Genomic DNA, 24,583 nt, shown 5'->3' with positions numbered 1-24,583 from the left:
AATAACATTCTTTGCATGTTGATGTAGGGTGTGAAATAGATACAACTACTGGTTCTGACGCTAGACAAGGTACTTGTTACCAGCAAGTGTCGAAAGAGCCATATGTTGTTATAAATCATATTAACTAAATTACTATTTGTAGACACTTTAATAAACAATATTTTTTATGTTAAAAGCCCTCGAAGCTTTAATGTGATATGAAATCAAACTGTGTTTCTGACATATAGCCAACTCTATGTCAGCCACATGACATTATGCAAAAAGCCCACTCCACCCCAAAAACGGAAAAGCAGCATCAATAGTCCAGCAGATTAAAACATTTGCTGTCTCTGTAAGATCCCAGGCTTCTCCCCAATTCTTCATCTCCTTCCCATAAATGATGTCAACTTCATTCTAGTTCTGACAAATCCCCAACAATCATGTGGTGTGTCCACAGGCTACGATGTGGGGCCGTAATACTCATACAGCTACTGCGTTAGGCCTAACTTATTGGAAGTTAGAAACTCCAACTTAGAAGAATAGAACAAAGTCCAGATTTTTTCTTCTCTAAAAATAAATTAGTCAATATCACTAGGACCAAAGAAAGCCTGTCAGGCATAGTCGCAATAACAACCCAAATAAATATCAAAACTAGTCACCAGACAATGGCAGACACAACATATTTATTAAATATTTAACCAGACACAAGGTTATTGATACATTTCTGGATAGTGCCTTGTGTGACTTTAAAAACTGCTTATTTTTACCATGGTCTACCCAGACTATTATTTATGATTATTTTTTTTAAATTAAATCTGTGTGACGACTTTCCATTACTGTTGCCCAATTCTCTGCCCTTTCCTTCTGTTTTCTCAAGGGGAAGTGAAAATAGCCATATCTCAGCTTTAATTGTGCAAGGCTGGATTGATTACCACATATATATTTTAAATGCTTCAAACCACTCTCAGTAATGCCATTTGGGCAGTGCTTCCATCAGAGCAATATAAAATGTGTCACACATGGACAGACCACGGTGCCCAATCCAGTGCTTCCATCAGAGCAATATGAAATGTGTCACACATGGACAGACCAAGGTGCCCAATCCAGTGCTTCCATCAGAGCAATATGAAATGTGTCACACATGGACAGACCAAGGTGCCCAATCCAGTGCTTCCATCAGAGCAATATGAAATGTGTCACACATGGACAGACCAAGGTGCCTAATCCAGTGTTTCCATCAGAGCAATATGAAATGTGTCACACATGGACAGACCAAGATGCCCAATCCAGTGCTCCCATCAGAGCAATATGAAATGTGTCACACATGGACAGACCAAGGTGCCCAATCCAGTGCTTCCATCAGAGCAATATGAAATGTGTCACACATGGACAGACCAAGGTGCCCAATCCAGTGCTTCCATCAGAGCAATATGAAATGTGTTACACATGGACAGACCAAGGTGCCCAATCCAGTGTTTCCATCAGAGCAATATGAAATGTGTCACACATGGACAGACCAAGGTGCCCAATCCAGTGTTTCCATCAGAGCAATATGAAATGTGTTACACATGGACAGACCAAGGTGCCCAATCCAGTGTTTCCATCAGAGCAATATGACATGTGTCACACATGGACAGACCAAGGTGCCCAATCCAGTGCTTTCATCAGAGCAATATGAAATGTGTCACACATGGACAGACCAAGGTGCCCAATCCAGTGCTTCCATCAGAGCAATATGAAATGTGTCACACATGGACAGACCAAGGTGCCCAATCCAGTGCTTCCATCAGAGCAATATGAAATGTGTCACACATGGACAGACCAAGGTGCCTAATCCAGTGTTTCCATCAGAGCAATATGAAATGTGTCACACATGGACAGACCAAGATGCCCAATCCAGTGCTCCCATCAGAGCAATATGAAATGTGTCACACATAGACAGACCAAGGTGCCCAATCCAGTGCTTCCATCAGAGCAATATGAAATGTGTCACACATGGACAGACCAAGGTGCCCAATCCAGTGCTTCCATCAGAGCAATATGAAATGTGTCACACATGGACAGACCAAGGTGCCCAATCCAGTGCTTCCATCAGAGCAATATGAAATGTGTCACACATGGACAGACCAAGGTGCCTAATCCAGTGTTTCCATCAGAGCAATATGAAATGTGTCACACATGGACAGACCAAGATGCCCAATCCAGTGCTCCCATCAGAGCAATATGAAATGTGTCACACATGGACAGACCAAGGTGCCCAATCCAGTGCTTCCATCAGAGCAATATGAAATGTGTCACACATGGACAGACCAAGGTGCCCAATCCAGTGCTTCCATCAGAGCAATATGAAATGTGTTACACATGGACAGACCAAGGTGCCCAATCCAGTGTTTCCATCAGAGCAATATGAAATGTGTCACACATGGACAGACCAAGGTGCCCAATCCAGTGTTTCCATCAGAGCAATATGAAATGTGTTACACATGGACAGACCAAGGTGCCCAATCCAGTGTTTCCATCAGAGCAATATGAAATGTGTCACACATGGACAGACCAAGGTGCCCAATCCAGTGCTTTCATCAGAGCAATATGAAATGTGTCACACATGGACAGACCAAGGTGCCCAATCCAGTGCTTCCATCAGAGCAATATGAAATGTGTCACACATGGACAGACCAAGGTGCCCAATCCAGTGCTTCCATCAGAGCAATATGAAATGTGTCACACATGGACAGACCAAGGTGCCTAATCCAGTGTTTCCATCAGAGCAATATGAAATGTGTCACACATGGACAGACCAAGATGCCCAATCCAGTGCTCCCATCAGAGCAATATGAAATGTGTCACACATAGACAGACCAAGGTGCCCAATCCAGTGCTTCCATCAGAGCAATATGAAATGTGTCACACATGGACAGACCAAGGTGCCCAATCCAGTGCTTCCATCAGAGCAATATGAAATGTGTCACACATGGACAGACCAAGGTGCCCAATCCAGTGCTTCCATCAGAGCAATATGAAATGTGTCACACATGGACAGACCAAGGTGCCCAATCCAGTGCTTCCATCAGAGCAATATGAAATGTGTCACACATGGACAGACCAAGGTGCCTAATCCAGTGTTTCCATCAGAGCAATATGAAATGTGTCACACATGGACAGACCAAGATGCCCAATCCAGTGCTCCCATCAGAGCAATATGAAATGTGCCACACATAGACAGACCAAGGTGCCCAATCCAGTGCTTCCATCAGAGCAATATGAAATGTGTCACACATGGACAGACCAAGGTGCCCAATCCAGTGCTTCCATCAGAGCAATATGAAATGTGTCACACATGGACAGACCAAGGTGCCCAATCCAGTGCTTCCATCAGAGCAATATGAAATGTGTCACACATGGACAGACCAAGGTAGCTACATCTAAACAGTGCTGTGCAGCTCAACATTTACCATATATTCTAGGCTGATTGGACATGGGCTCAATGACGTTCTCCTCATTCTTTTTTAATTCTTATCAGGTGAGCTAAGTCAGAGTACGTCATCCTATAGCCAACACCACTCTTTGATACACTTCTGCAATAACATGCTGTATAGTGAGAAAGTCGCCAATGTTAATGCAGAAAAGCCCCCAAAATAGCTATTCAAATCCTCACATAAACATTGTCAATGTTTTAGAATTTTCTTTATAAAATGTAGATGGTGTGTAGCTGGATGTTTAAGAAGGTATTTCCGTGGTTACGGAACCATATTTGTTTTCCAAAGCCTAATTCCAGATTAGATCAAACCCTCTTCCATTCCAAATGAGTACTGTTACTAGGAAGGTCTGTCATTTATTTCCCTAATATTTAACTTGAGAATGGAGCCAATGGCTGAAAAAGGTTTACAAACTGATGCAGCAATAGGCAGCGTTGAATCTGTAAACATGTTAGGACGGATATGTTTTTCTGGCACTGGATATTCTGTTTAAGAAAGATAAGGTAGCATTTATTAAAAGAATCGGTAAGTAACTTATCAGGACAGCTGTTTGCAGATGTGAAAGTGGAGAGGGGAATGCTCTGTAAAAAAGAAATAGATTGTAGCAAATAATACCAAGACGCTTTTTGTTACGACACCTCTGGTCATTATTACTACTGTAAAATGGAAACATACAACAGCAAGCAACATCAACGTTTATTGGGCTTATATCAAAGAATATCTGTTATAAAACATTACTGGAACAGTAATGCGAAGCTCAGATCTTTTTATAAACATTCTTTATCTTCCAGAAAACAGTAATATAATTTGAATGGTAATAGACGGGTTATGAGCTAGGATGCCAAAGGGCAATATGAGAATTTGCCAAATACCTACCATCTAATGGAGCTACAATCTGGTACAGTACAGGAGGGAAAAGGGATGGCCATAAGGGAAATGCAGGGAGACAAGTGAGGAAGAAAACCAATAATGGACGCCCGAGATTTTACTCCCCTTACTTTTTATTTTATGCACTGTTAAGACTAATAATAAAGATCTCAGCATGTGCTATCATTATGAGTACAACAAAATTAATTCACAGCAATTTCGTATCTGTCAACAGAAAAATGCCTAAAAATGTCCAAATGCCATTCAAAGAGACATTTGTATATTTATCAGACACTTAAAGGGACACTATAGTCACCAGAACAACTCCAGCTTATTATTATTTTATTATTTATATAGCGCCATCACATTCCGTAGCGCTGTACAATGGGTATTATTGAATTTGTTCTGGTGAGTAGAATCATTAACTTCAGGCTTTTTGCTGTAAACACTGTCTTTTCAGAGAAAATGCAGTGTTTACATTACAGCCTAGTGATAACTTCACTGGCCACTCCTCAGATGGCTGTTAGAGATCCTTCCTGGGTCATGGCTGCCTAAAATGCAGCCAAACATTCAGTATCTCCTCTCTCTGCATGCAGACACTGAACTTTCCTCATAGAGATTCAAATCTCAAATCAAATCTGATTCAATTAATCTCTATGAGGAGATGCTGATTGGCCAGGGCTGTGTTTGAATCATGCTGGCTCTGCCCCTGATCTGCCTCTTTGTCAGTCTCAGCCAATCCTATGGGGAAGCATTGTGATTGGCTCAGAACAACACAGAACCGATGATGTCAGCAGACAGCAAGCAGGTCTGGGGCAGAGGCAGACTTGAATACAAGTAAGATTGTACTATATTTAGGGAGGCAATGGGGGCCAGGGGGGCCAGGGGGGCCAGGGGGCTAGATGGTGGTTTTAACACTATAAGGTCAGGAATACATGTTTGTGTTCCTGACCCTATAGTGTCCCTTTAATTACTTTTGAATAAACACAGAGTTAGAAGGAAGGTCCCTTGTTCTCCCATCCACATTTATATTTGTCAGAAACTTGATGGAGGGGAAGAGCGAATATCCTTACAGATTTATTCACTAAAGTGAGAATTGTTGGGAATTCAACATTCACATAACATTTTAGACCAATTCAGTTACTTTGGCCTTGCATTTCAAATTCACTTAGAATTTACTTTCAGTTTAAGATAATTCTCACTTTAGTAAGTCACCCAATTTGTTGTGTGGAGTGGGGTGGTAAAAAAAAATGTACCCCCAGGAAACAGAACAATAGGGACAGTTGTTAAACAAACATAGGGAAACAGGATTGAATTGCTATTTACTCAGAAAGGACATTGGGTGTATATTTCCACAATACTCACACAGCTGGAAAAGTTACTACCTTACAGCATTCTGTGCAGTAATACAGTTTACTACGCGCCATCATGAACTGGGACACACAATGCATTGTCCAATGAGTGATTGGTTTTAATGTTCATCAGGAAGATGGGGTTATCTTTCATTACAGGGTACATAATATATTTATATATACATACAGGAACAGCTTAGTAGAGGGGGGCTTTTTTAGAAGATGGAGACTGCCATTAAGGTAATGGAATATATACAGCTGGCATGGGTAGTGACATAGAGTAAAAAAAAGAACAAATTGAGTAAAGGGTAAGGGGATTGTCTTAAAATGGGGGATAGAATGGCTTGAAAGGAGTATAGGAGAAACTGTCAAAGAGGAAGGGCACAATGGGATAGAGGAATGAAATGACGGGGTAAACTGACATGGAAGGAAATGGGGAGTAAGGATTGGCATAGGAAACTGACCTGGAGAGGGAAAACGATTTTTGTCCAGGGAGCCAGGCTTCAGGGTACACTGGATAGCTGTAACAAAATGTGATTTACTTGTTCATTTAGCTCTGAACTGATAGGTGTACCTTGCCTCACCTGATTAAACCCTTATGTGAAATATACACAAGGTACTAACAAAATGAGACTGGGATCAAGAGACCAGAGTAAAGTTATGTGCCCTTTATCCTGCCTGTATAATGTTGACTCAGATCCATTTTGGAGTCCACTTTTAGGGAATTCTACGTTCTTTATTGGTTGGATCAAATCTGGAGAACAAAGCCAAAACAAAGGGTTGGATGAATTGGTTCATAAGTATTACGATAGTTAAACCCACTTAACTGTAGATACATCCGAATTAAAAAAAGAGAAAATAAAAAAAGGTAAGGAAACATATTACAGAATGGTAGAACTCATGAAGATATCTCCAATGAGGAGTATAAAGGACAACATTTTAAGTAAATATATTGTCATGTTCAGGTAGAAGAAAATAGAGTAATCAAGTCAAGTTAGGAAAATTGAGGAATCCCATAAAACCTCAAACAAAACTCTTAACGCAGAACCTTGACCTATTACAAACTGGTCTATGGTTAAGGGAGAATGGTGCATTTATAAAAACAATAAAAGCTCTATTTATGGTCAGTTAAATGAAATGAGGGCAATGGTAGACTGCAGAGTGCCAAAATACCCTTCAGTACAGTAAACAAAAGATAGGATAGATTCCTATACTTACAAAACACAACGCTATAGAACTGTTAAGTTATTGAGGGACACCTTAAAATAAACTTCATAAGATGAAACCTGACATCAGCTGATGGGGTCTGGTTCGAGACTTCCTCATTAAAGAAAGTAATGGAAAGTAATGGTCCTTAATAGAAAGTAGATGGGCAGAGTGATCAGGCACCATCTTCCAGCGTTTGGGGTTAAACTTTTTGTTAATAGTTTAACCTATATAGGTAAGATGCCGCCTGGGACATACTTGCACCATAACAGCTTAATTGCTATGAAATTATTATGGTGCCAGGATTGTCTCTTTAAAGGGTATAGTCTCCCAATTTAGTCCATCCAGAGTGAGGGCAAAGGTTAATCGTAAAAGGTGTCTTCAAGTGTCATCTGGAGAAGGAGAACCTCGATGTTAGTAAATAGTATTAATATTATTTATACAGCACCAATGTGGAACTTTACAATTACAGAAACATGATATTTAATAATCAGTTGACATACAAAATATTAACAGAGACGAGAGGTGAAGAAGACCATGCTCAAACAAACTTCCAATCTAGTATAAATGGCCTTCACTGTTCCCCACATTCACATCGTGTGAATTCTCAAAATGAAAACAGAAACAATCATTTAATGGAAATTTTATTTATTTAAAAGAAAAGGGAAGAGTGGATATGTATTAAATAAAAGGAGAAATGATACTATTCACTAATACAAGTAAAAGGTTAAATGATGTTTATCATGTAGATATAACTTGTTTTCACTTTCGAAATTTCGTGTCTATCATCTATAGAACACAATCTGGCCTGGTTGGGTTTTATCGTTTTCATAACTGGACTGTTTGATCAAAGATCAACAATCAACAACTATTATAAATCTTCCTGGTACAATAAAATGTGGATTAACCATTTTCCTTGAAGAAATTACACACAATCATATAGCTGCAGAACTGAAGGATACACTCGACGTTAGGGCAGAATTCCATTTCTATCTGGGATGCTAAGAAAGTCAGTTAGTCAAAAGTCTTTTTGTAATGCAAAGGAGCTTTGTTGGTAGCCAAATACAGAGGAAGATCAGTATTTTTCGAGTACAGATGACCTGTGAAGCTCAACATTATACTCAACTTAAGTCAACATTTTTCTGGGAGGATGGAATTGTATTGCTTAAGAAATTGAAAGAATATATACCTGTGCTTTGAAATACTTATAGTATGCTATAGGTATGTAGTACAGAAAAAACTGCAATGTTGGGGTTGTGTATAAAAAAATTGTTTGTACTAAAATGAACAGAAAAATTGCCATTTGGTGTAACAACTCTCACACATCATCTTCTTGGAACAACTCATAATTGTATCTAGTCGTAGGACATTGATTTTTCATGGTACCACTGACTGTAAATGGAGGTGTTAGTTCCATATCCATAGATTTCAGCTGCCTAGGAAGAGATGGAGAAGACACAAGAAGAGAGAAGTCACAAGTCAGAAAGGGAGCTTGAGGTTTTGAAGGTCTACTGGATAGCTGCCCCGGGTTTCTTACTATTGTTATTTCCACAGGAGGAAACAGTTCATGAGCATGAAATGAGGTTTAAAGCTAATAAATTAAAAACATGATCACTGACATAACCATAAAATGGGAACTGTCACATCTCTGGAAATTTCACCATTATATCATTTATTGAAAATAACCTCAAGCTTGTGTTAACCCTTTCTTTATGAGATGCTCTAATTTCTTTTAAATTTATGTTAAAGATTTTGTAAATTCCATAATAACGCGTTCAATCCTGGCACAGCCAAGGCACACATTGCAAATAAGGACGAGAAATGGACACATTGTTTCATGCCTCCCCTTCTCTGTATGCTTTCTCTATGATGGCTGCCAGGTACATAGGGCAGAGTTTATAACAATCACTGGCAGGGAGTTTAATCTTGGAAGCACCATCTACAGGATAAAGATGGAGGTGTGGATTTCTAAATGTAAATGCAATTTTATTTTTTGTACCTCACAAATACATATTTGTTAAATATAGGAATAAATTAACATTTATACACTAAAATTACATTTCGATATACACTATCAAGCTATCAAGTACATGCTCCAATCACTTACCGAATGCTGTATAGATTGAAAACAAAACTGGTTTCTAGGATGTAAATCAGAAAGAGAATTAATTACAATAAAGCCAGTTTAGTAGTAAATAGTACAAATTCATATTATATATATATATATATATATATATATATATATACATAAACTTTGAAAGAAAACACACTGTGCAGTAAGATCTGATTATAAATGCAAGCATTTTTTCATGGAGACTGTATAAGTCACAGCCAGTGAAGATGTGTCAAGGGTTGTATAAACAACAACAAAATTGATTTAACTACTAGATACTAGAGAATTGAGCAGCGAGACAGCAAGGGCATGATCTATAACTAAAAACCCCTTCATTAAAAAGTTGTTTGGGCGCTTAGAGTGTCCTTTTCATACATGTACATGGTTATCCACTTAAGTGAAAAAATGATTGCATTTATAATCAGATCTTACAGCACAGTGTGTTTTTTTTCAAAGTTGTATCTCCCGCTCTATTAATTGACCTTCAATCACACACAGAAGGCTCCTCCAGGCTTTAGCATGCTTTTAACAGAGCATGATATAAAATTAATTATGCAAATTCCAGTAAAATACATTTTAATTGCAAAATATAACATTGCCTAGAAGATGTGCAGAGGAGATTTGCAAGTATGATTACACACATACAATACATATTTTTGCACACATTTATTTTCACAAATGACATGCATATTTACAACGGCCATTTTTGTACAAAGGAGCTATGGTGCTTACCACCGTCAAATGCGTTAAGGTTCCCATAAATCAGAGTGAGGTAAATGTTTACTGCTTTTTTTTTTGGCAAAATGCCATTGATCAGGTTTACACAAGTAAAGATTTCAGATTATGTAAGTTTATTCAATATTTATCTATTTATATTGAATTTTATTTTTTTCTAAATACTGCTATGCTTGTTAAATCAAAGTTACAAAATATTTATTTAATTAATGAATAATTAATGAATATTGTACTCATGCTATTTTACTTTACACTTCATACTGACACAATAAATATATTTAACCTCACTTGTTGATTAACTTTTGTCACATGTTTCACAAATATTTTATTATTGTTATATTAAATATCACCACTTGGTTTATTATAACAATATTCACCAACTAGTCATTGTGCGTACATTGTTATTTTTCGCAATTCCCTGCCTCTTCCATGTCATGTAGATCATTGTACCAATTAAGTCTCTGTTTATCACAAATTGATGTTTTGTTTGTTGTGAATTGAGAATAACCTAATTGCAGCTTGAAATAGACTTGTCTACCCGCAGTCAGTTTAAAGAGGAATTTACACTGACGTTGGTCTACTTAATCTCATGTTTGATTGTTGACAAATATACAAAGCTGGATGCCGCACAAGGCCACTTAGGCCATAGCCTCAGGGTGGTACGTAGGAGATGGATGGCATGACAGATTAGGAGATCAAAGACCAAGAGTTGTCTCTGGAAGAAGCAATACAAGTGGTCTGCACCCACCAATGATGCACACCAGATGATGCTATCACTGGACCTCCAGGGATTCGTATTTCCTCTTCCCTAACCCAAGGGAGGGGGGGGGGGGGTAAACGTCACTTTTCATTTTAATATTTTTTTCACCTACATCCAACACTATAGTTCCTACTTCTAAGTTATTAAACAAATCTAAATGATGTGTTATTTATTACAATAAATGTCCCTCAAGGTGATGCTTGTTTCATTATGTGTGTTGTTATTCTCAAAAGTTGTTAAAAAAGGAAATAAGAAATGAAAGCTCATTTTGACTGTGTCAGGGTTATTTACTAATCTGTGAACTGACGGGAATTCTAAGTGAATTTAAAGTGAAAGTTCTTAATAGCGGGAATAAAAAATAACTTAGAGAATTTTCCTATCTGGCAATCGTGACCAAAAGTTGAAAAGATTATGTTAATTCAAAAAGTTTAATGAGCAAGAAATAGAGGAGCATTGTGTAACAGAATACATACATACATACACACACAGATTTTGACTGCAAATAAAAATCATTCTGCCTACCAGGCAATCACTTATTTAAAAAAGGAAATGGGAAAAAAGGGGGTAAGGGCTGCGCTAAAAGCTTAAATACAGTAGTAAAAGGCAATATAAACCAGACCAAATGGTCACAATGAGATGGCAACGGTAAAAATAAGTCTTTGGATAAAAGTGTATAAAAATATATAAAAAGAGTCCTTTGGAGTAATAAAAATATAGTATAAAAAATAAAATAAAATAAAACTTCTCACTAATAAAACTTGGTGGGATATCTGTACAGTCCTCAGGAGTTGATCCGTCCGGGTTGTAGGATAATCCGTATATGTGGAGACAAAATAGGAAACACGACAAACTGCCAATAGTGAAGTATTGCGTCTCCAAGGATAAAATGAAAAATAGAAAATAGGATATTACACTCACATTTACAGGAGCTTGAACCAGCTCTAGACTTTTGGGCGTTTAGCGGTATGATCCCCGCTACAGGATTTACTGGAAGAATGCGTCCGTCAATCCGACCTTGGTACTCCAAAATATATAGGAAACAACGATAGTGCTCTCAGTAAGAAAAGTATATTAAAATAAATAAAATAAAATATACTTACAAGTATAGAGCAGGAGATACTGCTCTATTAATATAGCACTGGTGGAATAATCCCCACCTAGGATTTCTTGACTCAGGATACGAGTGATTTAAAAATAAGATAAAAAGATGCCAGGAATAATAGATAAAATAAAATTGTATATAGGGTGTAATAAAGTAGGAGTTGGTCCTATATAAAAGGTAACCAAAATAACTTTTATTATTAAAATACACAATTTAAAACCATTAACGCGTTTCACCTAAAAGGCTTTATCAAAATGGTAGTATAGCAATATACCTGGCAAGATACATTATATATAGAAGAATGTAAATGTTAAAATTGGCGCCAAAAAACTGATCAAGCAATCAAAAAACACTTAAATTAAAACATTGTTAAAAACTTCATAGAATAGAAAAACAAGGTTACATGTATATCTTCTCCTTTTTTAATCACTTATTTAAGACTCATTTATTGACAGCAGACTTGTAAAGAGTGGGTGGTGTTAAGCTGTCAAGAAATGTGATACTTTCATATGGTGGGATCATAAAAAAAAGGGGTTAAAACAACCTCCCCTGTTAATTTCTGTTTCTTCTTCTGAAACACACAACCCAGTTGATGTCTTTAAGGATATACTTCCTTCTTTCTGAGCAAACTATACATTTTATTTTGTCTTTTTTTCTGTAATAAATCCTTCCTGTTTTTCAAGCTGTCCAAAAATCCATTTTGATTATTCTTTAACCCAGTAAACCTTCTCCATCGTTATTGGTTATTACTTACCTTGGCAGCAACGTCCACTCTGGTACCAACGTATCAGGATATAGAGGGCAGTGGCTCCGAGCATTACAGTCAAACTGCTGCCCAACACAACACCTAGAGCGTCCACCATGTCTAAGGGAGACAAAATAGGTCACTGTTTGTTTACTACTGAAACATAGAAGCATACATTCTGATCGCAGATAAAAGTCGCTTGGTCCATGTAGTCTTCATAGTCTATCTTTAATACTTAATTTTCATTTTGCTTCCTTAAAGGGAAACTATCAATATAAATGTATAATAAACATTTAGCTAACAATATCATAATCCAGTTCAGTCCAGGCACAGTCAGGCACACAATACACTGGAGAAGGAGAAACAAAAAAGAAAGAAAATCCCAACACATCATCTGCAAATACTTGCCTCAAACCTCCGGTTATATCCCCTTATTCTGGATACCTTCCAATTATCCATTCATAAACTGCCACACACAGATTAATAGCTACACACAGTCATTAACACATATTAGCACACAGACGCACATTAGCATACATGTATATACACACCCAGCCTCACAGACATTTCCTGGCATACATACATGCACACGTTGACACGGGTACATCGACGAACACTAAGACTCATGCAGCTATTCTGTAACACGTACGGAGACACACACGAGTAGACACCTGAAGACACATACTAACTCATGTTTCTGGGGTAACTTAAAGTATGGGGCCCTGAGCAGATGCCCCTCTTGGTCCATCCAAAAGGCACACTTATGCCACCTCAATCTTCCCTAGATAAACATTTAGCATTTTAGTCTGCTGAGTCTTGAAGATATGGTTGGACTGAGGGTCAGTAGTCTACATTGCCCTCCATTCAACTGCAAAGTCTAGATTGACTATATCCAAGCCAGATGCCTGGTTTGCAAAAATAAAGCATTGCAGAAAACAATGTAAATAATATCCACAGCTTGTAAATCCTGTCTAAAAAATCATTATCACAAACATAAAACAGATAATGTATTTTCCACAAATCCTGTCTACGCCTGTATTTATGCTTTTAGACCACTAGAGTGCATCTGCTCACAAGAATATTTGCTGCTGTTAAATCCACATTTGACCAGTTTGGAGATCATTGTCCCTTTATATTCTAGTTGTGTAGTTCTTCGAGGGCCCTGACATTTTAACCTAATCTCTCATATTTTTTTGTTTGTATTAATGGTAGTTGAACTTTTTTTTTGTGTGTGTGTATTTTGCTCCCTTCCATTTGTCACTGATTTGCCCACAGTGTTCTATCACCCTTTGTTTTAAACCTGCATTTTGGAAAACACAATGACCAGCATTGACCAATGACTCTTTGGCCTGAGGCCTAGAAAAATGTTGCTCAAATGCATCACTCCTACTGAGGGGCTTGTTTTTTTATGTAGCTCTGCTTACTTCTTTTCAAGATATTGCTGAGATACCTGTTTATGTCACCTTTTAAAATGGATATTTTTTAAAATGTATTTATATTTTTATTTATTTGAGTCGGCTATTTTTTTGGCCTCTTTGTAATTCATTATTTAAAGAGACACTCCAGGCACCCAGACCACTTCTGCCCATTGGAGTGGTCTGGGTGCCAACTCCCATCACACTTAATCCTGCAAGTGTAATTATTGCAGTTTTTTATAACCTGCATCAATTACCTTGCAGGGTTAAGTCCTCCTGTAGTGGCTATCAGACAGCCACTAGAGGGACTTCCGTGTTCTTAAAACATGAAAAGTGTTTTAAACGACGCTGGATGTCCTCACTCTATGCATTGAATAATTCTTTCCTATGGGGAGGTCTAATGCGCGCGTGGCCATTGCCGCGCATGTACATTATTTCTGCCAGCGGGGGAGGAGTGTGGGCAGAGCCTGACCCAGCGTCGAGGGACATCGGCGCTGGATTCAGGTAAGTGACTGAAGGAGTTTTAAGCCCTTTCAGCAACATGGGATGGGGGGTGTGAGGGAGGGGGTACTGCAGGGTCCAGCACTGCCAGGAAAACTGATTTGTTTTCCTTGCACTGGAGGGTCCCTTTAAACAATGCATTAAAGGACCACTCTAGTGCCAGGAAAGCATACTCGTTTTCCTGGCACTAGAGTGCCCTGAGGGTGCCCCCACCCTCAGGGACCCACTCCCGCCCGGCTCTGGAAAGGGGAAAGGGGTAAAAACTTACCTTTTTCCAGCGCTGGGCGGGGAGCTCTCCTCCTCCTCTCCGTCTCCGTTCCTCCCCGTCGGCTGAATGCGCACGCGCGGCAAGAGCTGCGCGCGCATTCAGCCGGTCACATAGGAAAGCATTCATAATGCTTTCCTATGGACGCTTGCGTGCTCTCACTGTGATTTTCACAGTGAGAATCACGCAAGCGCCTCTAGCGGCTGTCAGTGAGACAGCCACTAGAGAATTAGGGGGAAGGCTTAACTAATTGATAAACATAGCAGTTTCTCTGAAACTGCTATGTTTATAAAACAATTAGTTAACCCTAGCTGGACCTGGCACCCAGACCACTTCATTAAGCTGAAGTGGTCTGGGTGCCTAGAGTGGTCCTTTAAACATGAACATGCTACTTTCAGCTTGGAGAGTTCCTCTAAAAGCAAAGTACTTTCAGAACTCTGTACATTTTGGAGTCAGAATTGGAAAATTCTTAAAATTAGGTTTTATATATTTATATATATATATAAAACAACATATTTGAGTGCTGCATAATTCTTGCGAAATTTAACAACTTGTCAATCATATTAATGACTTGAGGAACAACAACGGGCTGTTGTTTTCAACCTATGTTGCTATGTTCCTGTGTTACATGTTTAATGCCGCACTTAAATCTCTCAGAGAGATGAATCCAACATTTTCTCAAGAAGAATACAACAGCAAGCAAGTTTTCCTGTGTTTCACAACGAACCTAATCCTCAGGAGGTGCTGCTTAATCATTTCATTTGTTCTTGGTATATGATTCACTCTTACATTACGTAGAACTTAGGCAGCTTAAGTATCTTCTATGTGTGCCGTTGAGATGACATGGTGTTTTCCATCTCAAATTAACTGTCTAATACATTAAGTCTGGTCCAGTATAGCCCTGAAACATGTTGGGAAATAAAAGCCATGGAGAAGTTCTGGAGACATTGTACAGAACACTGGTGAGACCTCACTTGGAGTATTGTACGCAGTACTGGAGACCATATCTCCAGAAGGACATTGATGCTTTGGAAAGAGTTCAGAGAATGGCTACTAACTTGGTTTATTGATTGCAGGATAAAACTTACCAGGAAAGGTTAAAGGATCTTAACATGTATAGCTTGGAGGAAAGACAAGACAGGGGGGATATGATAGAAACATTTAAATACATAAAGGGAATCAACATAGTAAAGGAGGAGACTATATTTAGAAAATGAAAAACTACCACAACAAGAGGACATAGTCAAAGAAAAAGAGAAAGAGAGACTGCAGTGTTGGAACAACCAGCACCAATGTCTCACTAGAGGTTACGAAGGTACCTGAGGACATGAACCCTAAGAATCTGTATCAACAAAAGAAAAATGAGGTGGGATGGGAGGTCCGTCCACATAAAGTGGACGGGTCCCCACTCCACTTAAAGGTACCTCCTAACGTAAAATTGTGTACAAGTGGTATAAACCTTTATTGAGCCGAATACGTAAATGAAAAGATAATAATATTAATGTGCAAACCTAACATAAGTGAAACAAAAATGAAAACCAAGTGATAATACACCTTTAAAATCTGGGTAGAGTTATCCTGTCAGCTAGCCTTTGTGTGACTGTACGTGTCCTGGATTGTGCTCTTATTTGTCAGCTTTACAAAGAAACTAGTGTTACGTGCCAACAGAACAGGGAAGGCATAAACCACATTGTGACACATATTGCTGAATGTGGAGCTAGACTTGGAAGATTATCATCTCATTCCCACCGGTACAGCACTAATGTTGGAGAGCTCCAGGACAATGTAATGGTGGCTTAACATGGAACAAGCTTTGTATACAGATTTTCATTTTTATAACAGATAGAAGTCTGCCTTGAAAGGGAGTCATTTATAAATAAATTACTAAGGAAATTATTAGAAACATCAACACGTCATTACTACTATTTTTGTATTTAATGCTAAAAGTAATTTACCGTATATACTCGAGTATAAGACGAGTTTTTCGGCACATTTTTTGTGCTGAAAATCCCCCACTCGACTTATACTCGAGTGAGTGTCTGTATTATTACATTGCTATAATACAGACCAGGGACTGGCAGGGGGCTGGCAGAGAGCTGTAACTTACCTTTCCTGCAACTCCTGTCAGCTCCCTTCTCTCTCCACCAGTCCGGTCAGCTCCCCTGTCAGCTCCACTGCAAGTCTTGCGAGAGCCGCGGGGTCAGAGCGTTGCCATGGGTTAAACTACTGACAGGAGCTGCAGGAAAGGTAAGTAAACGCTTCCTGTCAGCCCCCTCCTACACAGTGCACACCACTGGACCACCAGGGAATGAGAGCCCCCCTCCCTTGCCATGTATTAAGTAGGGAGGGGGACAAAAAAATTAACATAAAAATGTAAATACAAAATAAAAATATTAATAATATAAAAAATACACACACACTGCATTCATACACACACACACACTCACTGCCCTCATATACACACACTGCATTCACACACACATACTGCACTCATACACACACACTGCATTCATACACACACACACACACACACACACTGCACTAATACACACACACTGCACTCATACACACACACTGCATTCATACACACACACACCCACTGCACTCATACACACACATTGCACTCTCACACACACACACACTGCATTCATACACACACACACACTGCACTCTTACACACACTGCATTCATACACACACATGCTGCACTCATACACACACACACACACTGCATCCATACACACACACACACACACACACACACTGCACTCATACACACACACTGCACTCATACACACACACTACATTCTTACACACACACTGCACTCACACACACACAGACACACACACACACACTGCACCCATACACACACACACTGCACTCATACACACACACTGCACTCATACACACACACACTGCATTCATACACACACACTGGACTCATACACACACACACACTGCACTCAAACACACACACTGCACTCATACACACACACTACATTCATACACACACACTACATTCATACACACATACACACTGCATTCATACACACGCACACACTGCATTCATTCACACACATACACACTGCATTCATTATATACACACACTGTAAATAAATATTCAGTTAATATAATTTTTGGGGATCTAATTTTATTTAGAAATTTACCAGTAGCTGCTGCATTTCCCACCCTAGTCTTATACTCGAGTCAATAAGTTTTCCCAGTTTTTTGGGGTAAAATTAAGATCTTTAGTACGAAGGCTCAGCAACGTTTAGCAAGGTAATAGAAGACTCGTTTCAGAGGAGGTACAGCAGGAGAATTATGTTTTCACTGGAAGAATTACAGTGGAGCTGACAAGGGAGCTGACCAGACCGGTGGAGAGAGAAGGGAGCTGACAGGAGCTGCAGGAAAGGTAAGTAAACGCTTCCTGTCAGCCCCCTCCTACACAGTGCACACCACTGGAACACCAGGGAATGAGAGCCCCCCTCCCTTGCCATGTATTAAGTAGGGAGGGGGGACAAAAAAAATTACATAAAAATGGAAATACAAAATAACAAAAATATTAATAATATAAAAAAATACACACACACTGCATTCATACACACACACACACACTGCACTCATATACACACACTGCATTCACACATACATACTGCACTCATACACACACTGCATTCATACACACACACACACTGCACTCATACACACACACTGCACTCATACACACACACTGCACTCATACACACACACACTGCATTCATACACACGCACACACTGCATTCATTCACACACATACACACTGCATTCATTATATACACACACTGTAAATACATATTCAGTTAATATAATTTTTGGGGGATCTAATTTTATTTAGAAATTTACCAGTAGCTGCTGCATTTCCCACCCTAGTCTTATACTCGAGTCAATAAGTTTTCCCAGTTTTGGGGGGTAAAATTAAGATCTTTAGTACGAAGGTTCAGCAACGTTTAGCAAGGTTATAGAAGACTCTCGTTTCAGAGGAGGTACAGCAGGAGAATTATATTTTCACTGGAAGAATTTTTACTTGATTCTCTGCTAATTTGTAACCAAGTCCATGGTCTTAACTTTTATGAGGTGTATGTCTCTTTGATTTGTTATAAGATTCATTAAACACTAGTATCAAAGTATTCTAATGCCAAATATGCCCAATGGTTCTGAATACACCCTTTTCTAATCCCAAACCTCTTTTAATCTGGTACATTTGCTTTTGGATATTTTAATAGTTTAACATAAAATTATTCCAGGCTGTGACATGAAGAGCTGAGAATTAATCCTCTTTTAAACCATTAATGCGGTTTATGTTTCAAAAGTTTAATGGTAACAGTCTACTGTCTGACTGTGGTTTAACTTTACCTTGTTAGAGATAAAAGCACACATACTCCGAATACTCCTGTTGCATCGTTATTCACACAACGTTGTGTGCGAACCCCCACTTTCAGTTTAACGAAAGGAGATGGGAAAGAGGAACTTTTTGCTTTAAAAATGAGCGACAGAAGTAGCTATATGGTAAATAAATGAGTGTGGGACATTTCTTGTCAGACAAAAACTCATTCAAGAAAAAGATATTATTAATCCCATGCAGATAAGAAATGAAAAAGAAACAAATAGTTATGTAATACTAAATATAAAAAGGAAAAAAATAAAAATGAGAGGAGGCAATATATTGAGATAAAGAACGACCATTCCTATTTATTTTTATGAAAGGTCTAACATTGAGACAATTTAGAATAATTTAGAATAATCACATTATATAGACTATCACAAATATACATATCCACTTAATTCTATAGCCTCTTTTGGCATGCTCAGTTTGCTAACAATGCATTTGGCTTGTTACAATACCCTAAAGGGGCACTGTAGTGGTTATGGTATCACACCGTAAGGAGTCAGATCCTTCTTGAATGGTTTGAGTCACCAACACCTGCAATCCATCCGGTCTTCAGTGACATTACTAAAACAAACGTTTCTATTCTACTTTAGCTGTGTCAGTAATGTTCCTGTTATGACTTGATCAATTGACTGAAGGTGTAAGCTAATAAATAATATCCAAAGTTGAACACATTTGATTTTACTATAGCAGAATAGGAATATTGATGTTGGATCATGCCTCATTTCGGGACATTTTAGCAGCTCACACATTCAAATGAATCCATAAATGTAGACTTTTCCCAAGATTAATATTCTAATACTTTATTTATAGAGTGTCAACACATTCTGCAATGTTTCTATGAGTTCAATGGGTACAAGTAAAAAGGCAAAGGTACAATACATCCAAGAGACAATACAAAACTTGACAAACTAATACAGGAGGGAGTAGAGTGCCCTATTCCCATGGAAACACAATCAAGATTATGTATTTAGAGCTTTACTGAAGGGCTAATTTGTTACTGTTTGGAATTTTACTGTCTATTTCGTAAACAGTATATCTGCATAAATATCCTCATACATATATCTGCATATTTTTGTGACATTATGCAAACTAAATTACAGTCTCACTCATTTTATTTCATGCTAGGTCTATGTCACATTTTGCAGCAATATAGCAGCTTATACTTTCCAGTTACCCCACAAGAGCACATCATTTACAAATGAGAACACGTCACACAATATTGATCCTAACTGTGTGGCAACAGTTGGAGCAGTGGGTACAAAACTAAACCTACGTGCTGTGGTCTAATTACTTGCTATGTGTGAAGAGTGTGTCCTATTTTCATTTTACAAAAAATGCAGATTTTAACAGAAATGGTCGTGTTTATCAACTGGCACTTTTTATTAATGGCATACACGCATGGTGGCATGGGTAGGTTTGGCAGAAACACATGAGGTGGATGGGAGGATGGCAGAAACAATAGGGGGCGTTTTAGATAAATAAGATAGATAAATAAGAGACGTGGTGGGCTGCAGAGACATAAGGGTGGGGTTGCTAAAATGGATGAGTGACATGAAATTTCAGAGATACATAAGAGATTGCAGACACACATGAGGGACAAGGGGGATTGCACAGATACATTATCAGCATGGGGGATGAAGTGACAAACAAGGGAAGTGGGCATATGAGGGGAGGTACTCCTATTATGTTAAAATGGACAAATGTTTTGGGGAAATTGGCCGATGTATAGCATAGAGTACACAATTCATCTATATTCACATACAGTACACATGCTGTCTACATTCACACACAGTGTATAGTCCATCTACATTTACACACAGTACACACATTTTAAGATATATCGTCTACAATCACACGCAGTACACAGTCCGTCTACATTCACATACAGCGTATAGTTCATCTACATTCATACACAGTACACAGTCTGTCTACATTCACACACAGTACACAGTCAGTCTACATTCACACACAGTATACAATATATCTACATTCACACACAGTACACAGTCCATCTACATTCACACACAGTATACAACAGTGGCATACACATGACCCATGGGGCCCTGGTGCGAAAATTAATCCGTGCCCCCCCCCGGGCGCGGGCCGGGGCCGCAACAAATGGCAGCGGGCACCTGGTCGCAGGGCTGTGACCCCGGCGACCGCGGTATGTACGCCAGTGCATGCAGATGCACACACACTTAAAGGACCACTACAGACACCCAGATCACATCAGCTCAATGAAGTGGTCTGGGTGCCAGGTCCCTCTAGTTTTAACTGCTATGTTTCACTGAGGGTTAATCCAGCCTCTAGTGGCTGTCTCATTTACAGCTGCTAGAGGAGCTTCCGCGATTCTAAGACACTGAACGTCCATAGGAAAGCATTGAGTAATGCTTTCCTATGGGCTGTTTGAATGCGCGCGCGGCGCTTGCCGTGCATGCGCATTCGAAGCTGAGAGGCGGAGGGATCCCCAGCGCCAAGGGAGTCCGGTGCTGGAGAAAGGTAAGTGCTGAAGAAACACACACACACTCTCATGAATAGACGCATACACACTAGCTAACAGACACACACATTTACTGACAGAGACACACTCAGAGACAGACATACATACACACTCACTTACAAAATATACACTCTCACTGACAAACACACACTCACTAACAGACATCAAAAAGACTCACTAACAGACACACACAAACACACTCAGTAACAGACACACACAGTGACACACTCACTGACACTCACTAGCAGACACACACTCAATAACAGACACACTCACTGACACTCACTAGCAGACACACACACTAACACACACTAACACTAACACACACACCAATACACACCAACACACACACTAACACTAACACACACGCTAATACTAACACACTAACACTCACACACTAACACACACTAACACTTACACACTAACACTAACACACACACACTAACACACACACTCACACACTAACACACACTAACACTAACACATGTGTTTTTTTTTTAAATGTAATCCCCCCAGCCTCCTTACCTGTGGGAGTGCTGAGGGGATTCCCTGGGGTCCAGTGGTGTCACCAGGTGGGTGGGCAGGCAGGCTGGTGGGCGCGCGAGGGAGCATTCTCCCCTCTATGCTCCCTCTTCAGCTCCCTTGCGCGCCGTGTAGGGATGCCAGCGCCGGAAGATGACGTCATCTTCCAGTTCCGGCATCAGTGCGGTGCGCGAGGGAGCTGAAGAGGGAGCACACAGGGGAGAGTGCTCCCTCGCGCGCCCCCCAGCCTGCCTGCCCGCCCACCCGGTGACACCACTGGACCCCAGGGAAACCCCTCAGCACTCCCACAGGTAAGGAGGCTGGGGGGATTACATTTAAAAAAAACACAGCCTCGGGGGGCCCTGAGGTGGCCGGCTCCTGGCTCCCCCAGGAGAAGAGGCTGGCCACAGTGGGTACATACAGGGTCGCTCTGTTGAGCGTAGTGGAAGTGGGGAGTGGCGCAAAGTAAACCCTTGTAAGAAGTCAAACCAGTCTAAAATGGTACCTCCTGCTTAAATTCAACAGAAAGTAATGACTTCAAGGGGAAGTCCTTAATGTAAGTGAGGAAAGTGAAGGGCAAACAGAAGGACAAAGTGCACTTTATAGTTTTTAAAGTATATGATACACAAGATAGGAGCAGATAGTGCTGGTCCATCCATAGGTACCGATGGGATCATGGCTCCAAGGGGCTCCAATGGTATTTTTCCAACCTTGTCATGATATAAAAGTAGTTGGGGAATGCCCTCATTTTTCCCAATCTGACCCTCCACGGTGTAGCCTGGGATGTTGGCCAAAATTCAAAAATATCCTGGCCGTCGAGAGTTGAGGGGGGACGCTGGCCGAGGACTCAGGGTTGTGCTCATGTTTCAAACTGTTTCAAAGTGTGACAAACTCCCCTCCGTATCTGGCTATGTGCAAATTAGCCACCCAAAGGGCAGCACAGGCGTAAGGTACACAGAGCACCCTAATACAGTCGGCAGCCAGGAGCAGGGGAGGAGCAAACAGCAGTGGGGAAAATAACGGAGCTGCTAAGAGTCAGTTCAGACTTAAGGTCAAATACCACACCACCGCGGATATAGCAAGTAAGTACATTGATTAGCTGCAGTCCACATACATAGTGCTGACATAGGAAGCAATCCCCAACACACACACAGACACACTGCACCCCCAGCACGTACACACTACATCCACAGCACATATACAGACACACTGCATCCCAAGGGCACACACACACACTGAATCCCCTGCACAAACACAGGCACACTGCACCCACTGCACACACACACAGACACACTGCCACCCCAGCACACACACAGACACGCACTGCATCTCCAACACACACACACAGACACACTGCATCCCCTGAACACACTGACACACCGCATCCCCAGTACACAGACACAAACTGCATCCTCAGCACACACTGCATCCCAGCACACACAAACTGCATCCCCAACACATACACAGACACACTGCATCCCAAGCAAACACAGACACACAGTGAATCCCCTGCTCACATACAGACACACTGCATCCCCAGCACATACACAGACACACTGCACCCCCTGCACACACACACACACACACACACAAACACACACACACAGACACACTGCATCCCCAACACACCCACAGACATACACTGCATCTCCAACACACACACACACACATACACACTGCATGTTCTGCACACACTGCATCACCTGCACATACAGAGACACACTGCATCCCTTTAACACACACAGGCACGCTGAATCCCTTGCACGCACAGAGACACAGTGCAACCTCAACACACACACAGACACACTGCATCCCCTGCACACACAGACAGACACACTGTATCTCCAGCACACACACATACAAACTACATCCCCTGCACACACTGCATCCCTTTGACACACTGCATCACCAGCACACACACACACATTCATCAACTACACAAGCACACACACTGCATCCACTACACACATTCTGCATCCATTATACACACATACTCTGCATCTACTATATTTTGAGGGCAATGTTTGGGGGGGGAGAGGGGAGAGGCAGGGAAAGGGGTTTGGTTGTGGGGGGCAGCTTTTCATCCATGGGCCCAGGCAGCACATTGTCTTGGGCCAGTCATGGGAGCACAGGAAGCAAAGGCCAGCACAGACTTTTTGGTACAGATACAAGGAGACAATGTTTTTCAAATAGCAGCACTTCTGTTCTCACTAATTGCTTCAGGTGATCACTATCCCAATTGATGGCTAGTTATAACTTTTTGGCCATTCCATTGACTAACAGTAATGGAACATACACACACAAGCCTCATATTTGTGTATTATCCTAGACATAACGTGGGTGCCTGGTTCTTTATCTGCAACTCATTTACTTAAGTTACTGCATCACTGCGGCCAAGCATTCAGTGACGGGACTAGGGGGCCTGGCCTCTGCTGAAACCCCTGGGGGTTTGGACAAATGGAGGGGCTTGAGAGGGATTTAGATACATTGGGGACTTGGGGGGAATGGGACACATAGAGGGGCTTGAGGAAGGAATGAGACACGGGAAGGGGCTGGGAGGGAGGAAATGAAACACATGGAAGTGCTGGGTAGGAGGAAAAGAGACACATGGGGGTG

General features: G+C 40.4%; 1 protein-coding gene across 1 annotated transcript; it reads right to left on the bottom strand.

The window, feature by feature from the left end:
- Nucleotides 1-7,669: 7,669 nt before the first annotated feature.
- SMIM35 (small integral membrane protein 35) lies at nt 7,670-19,466 on the bottom strand. The gene is made up of 4 exons (XM_063436849.1): nt 19,398-19,466; nt 12,345-12,455; nt 8,988-9,021; nt 7,670-8,316 (listed from the first exon to the last, which is right to left on the bottom strand). The coding sequence occupies exons 2-4, from the start codon at nt 12,451-12,453 to the stop codon at nt 8,199-8,201; spliced, it is 261 nt and encodes an 86-aa protein (XP_063292919.1). The 5' UTR covers nt 12,454-12,455; nt 19,398-19,466; the 3' UTR covers nt 7,670-8,198.
- Nucleotides 19,467-24,583: the final 5,117 nt, after the last annotated feature.

Source organism: Pelobates fuscus, chromosome 11 (genome assembly GCF_036172605.1).
Source record: "Pelobates fuscus isolate aPelFus1 chromosome 11, aPelFus1.pri, whole genome shotgun sequence".
Classification (NCBI taxonomy): domain Eukaryota; kingdom Metazoa; phylum Chordata; class Amphibia; order Anura; family Pelobatidae; genus Pelobates; species Pelobates fuscus.
The sequence above is the reverse complement of the archived record's forward strand: the minus strand, read 5'-3'. Positions and strand labels throughout refer to the sequence as shown.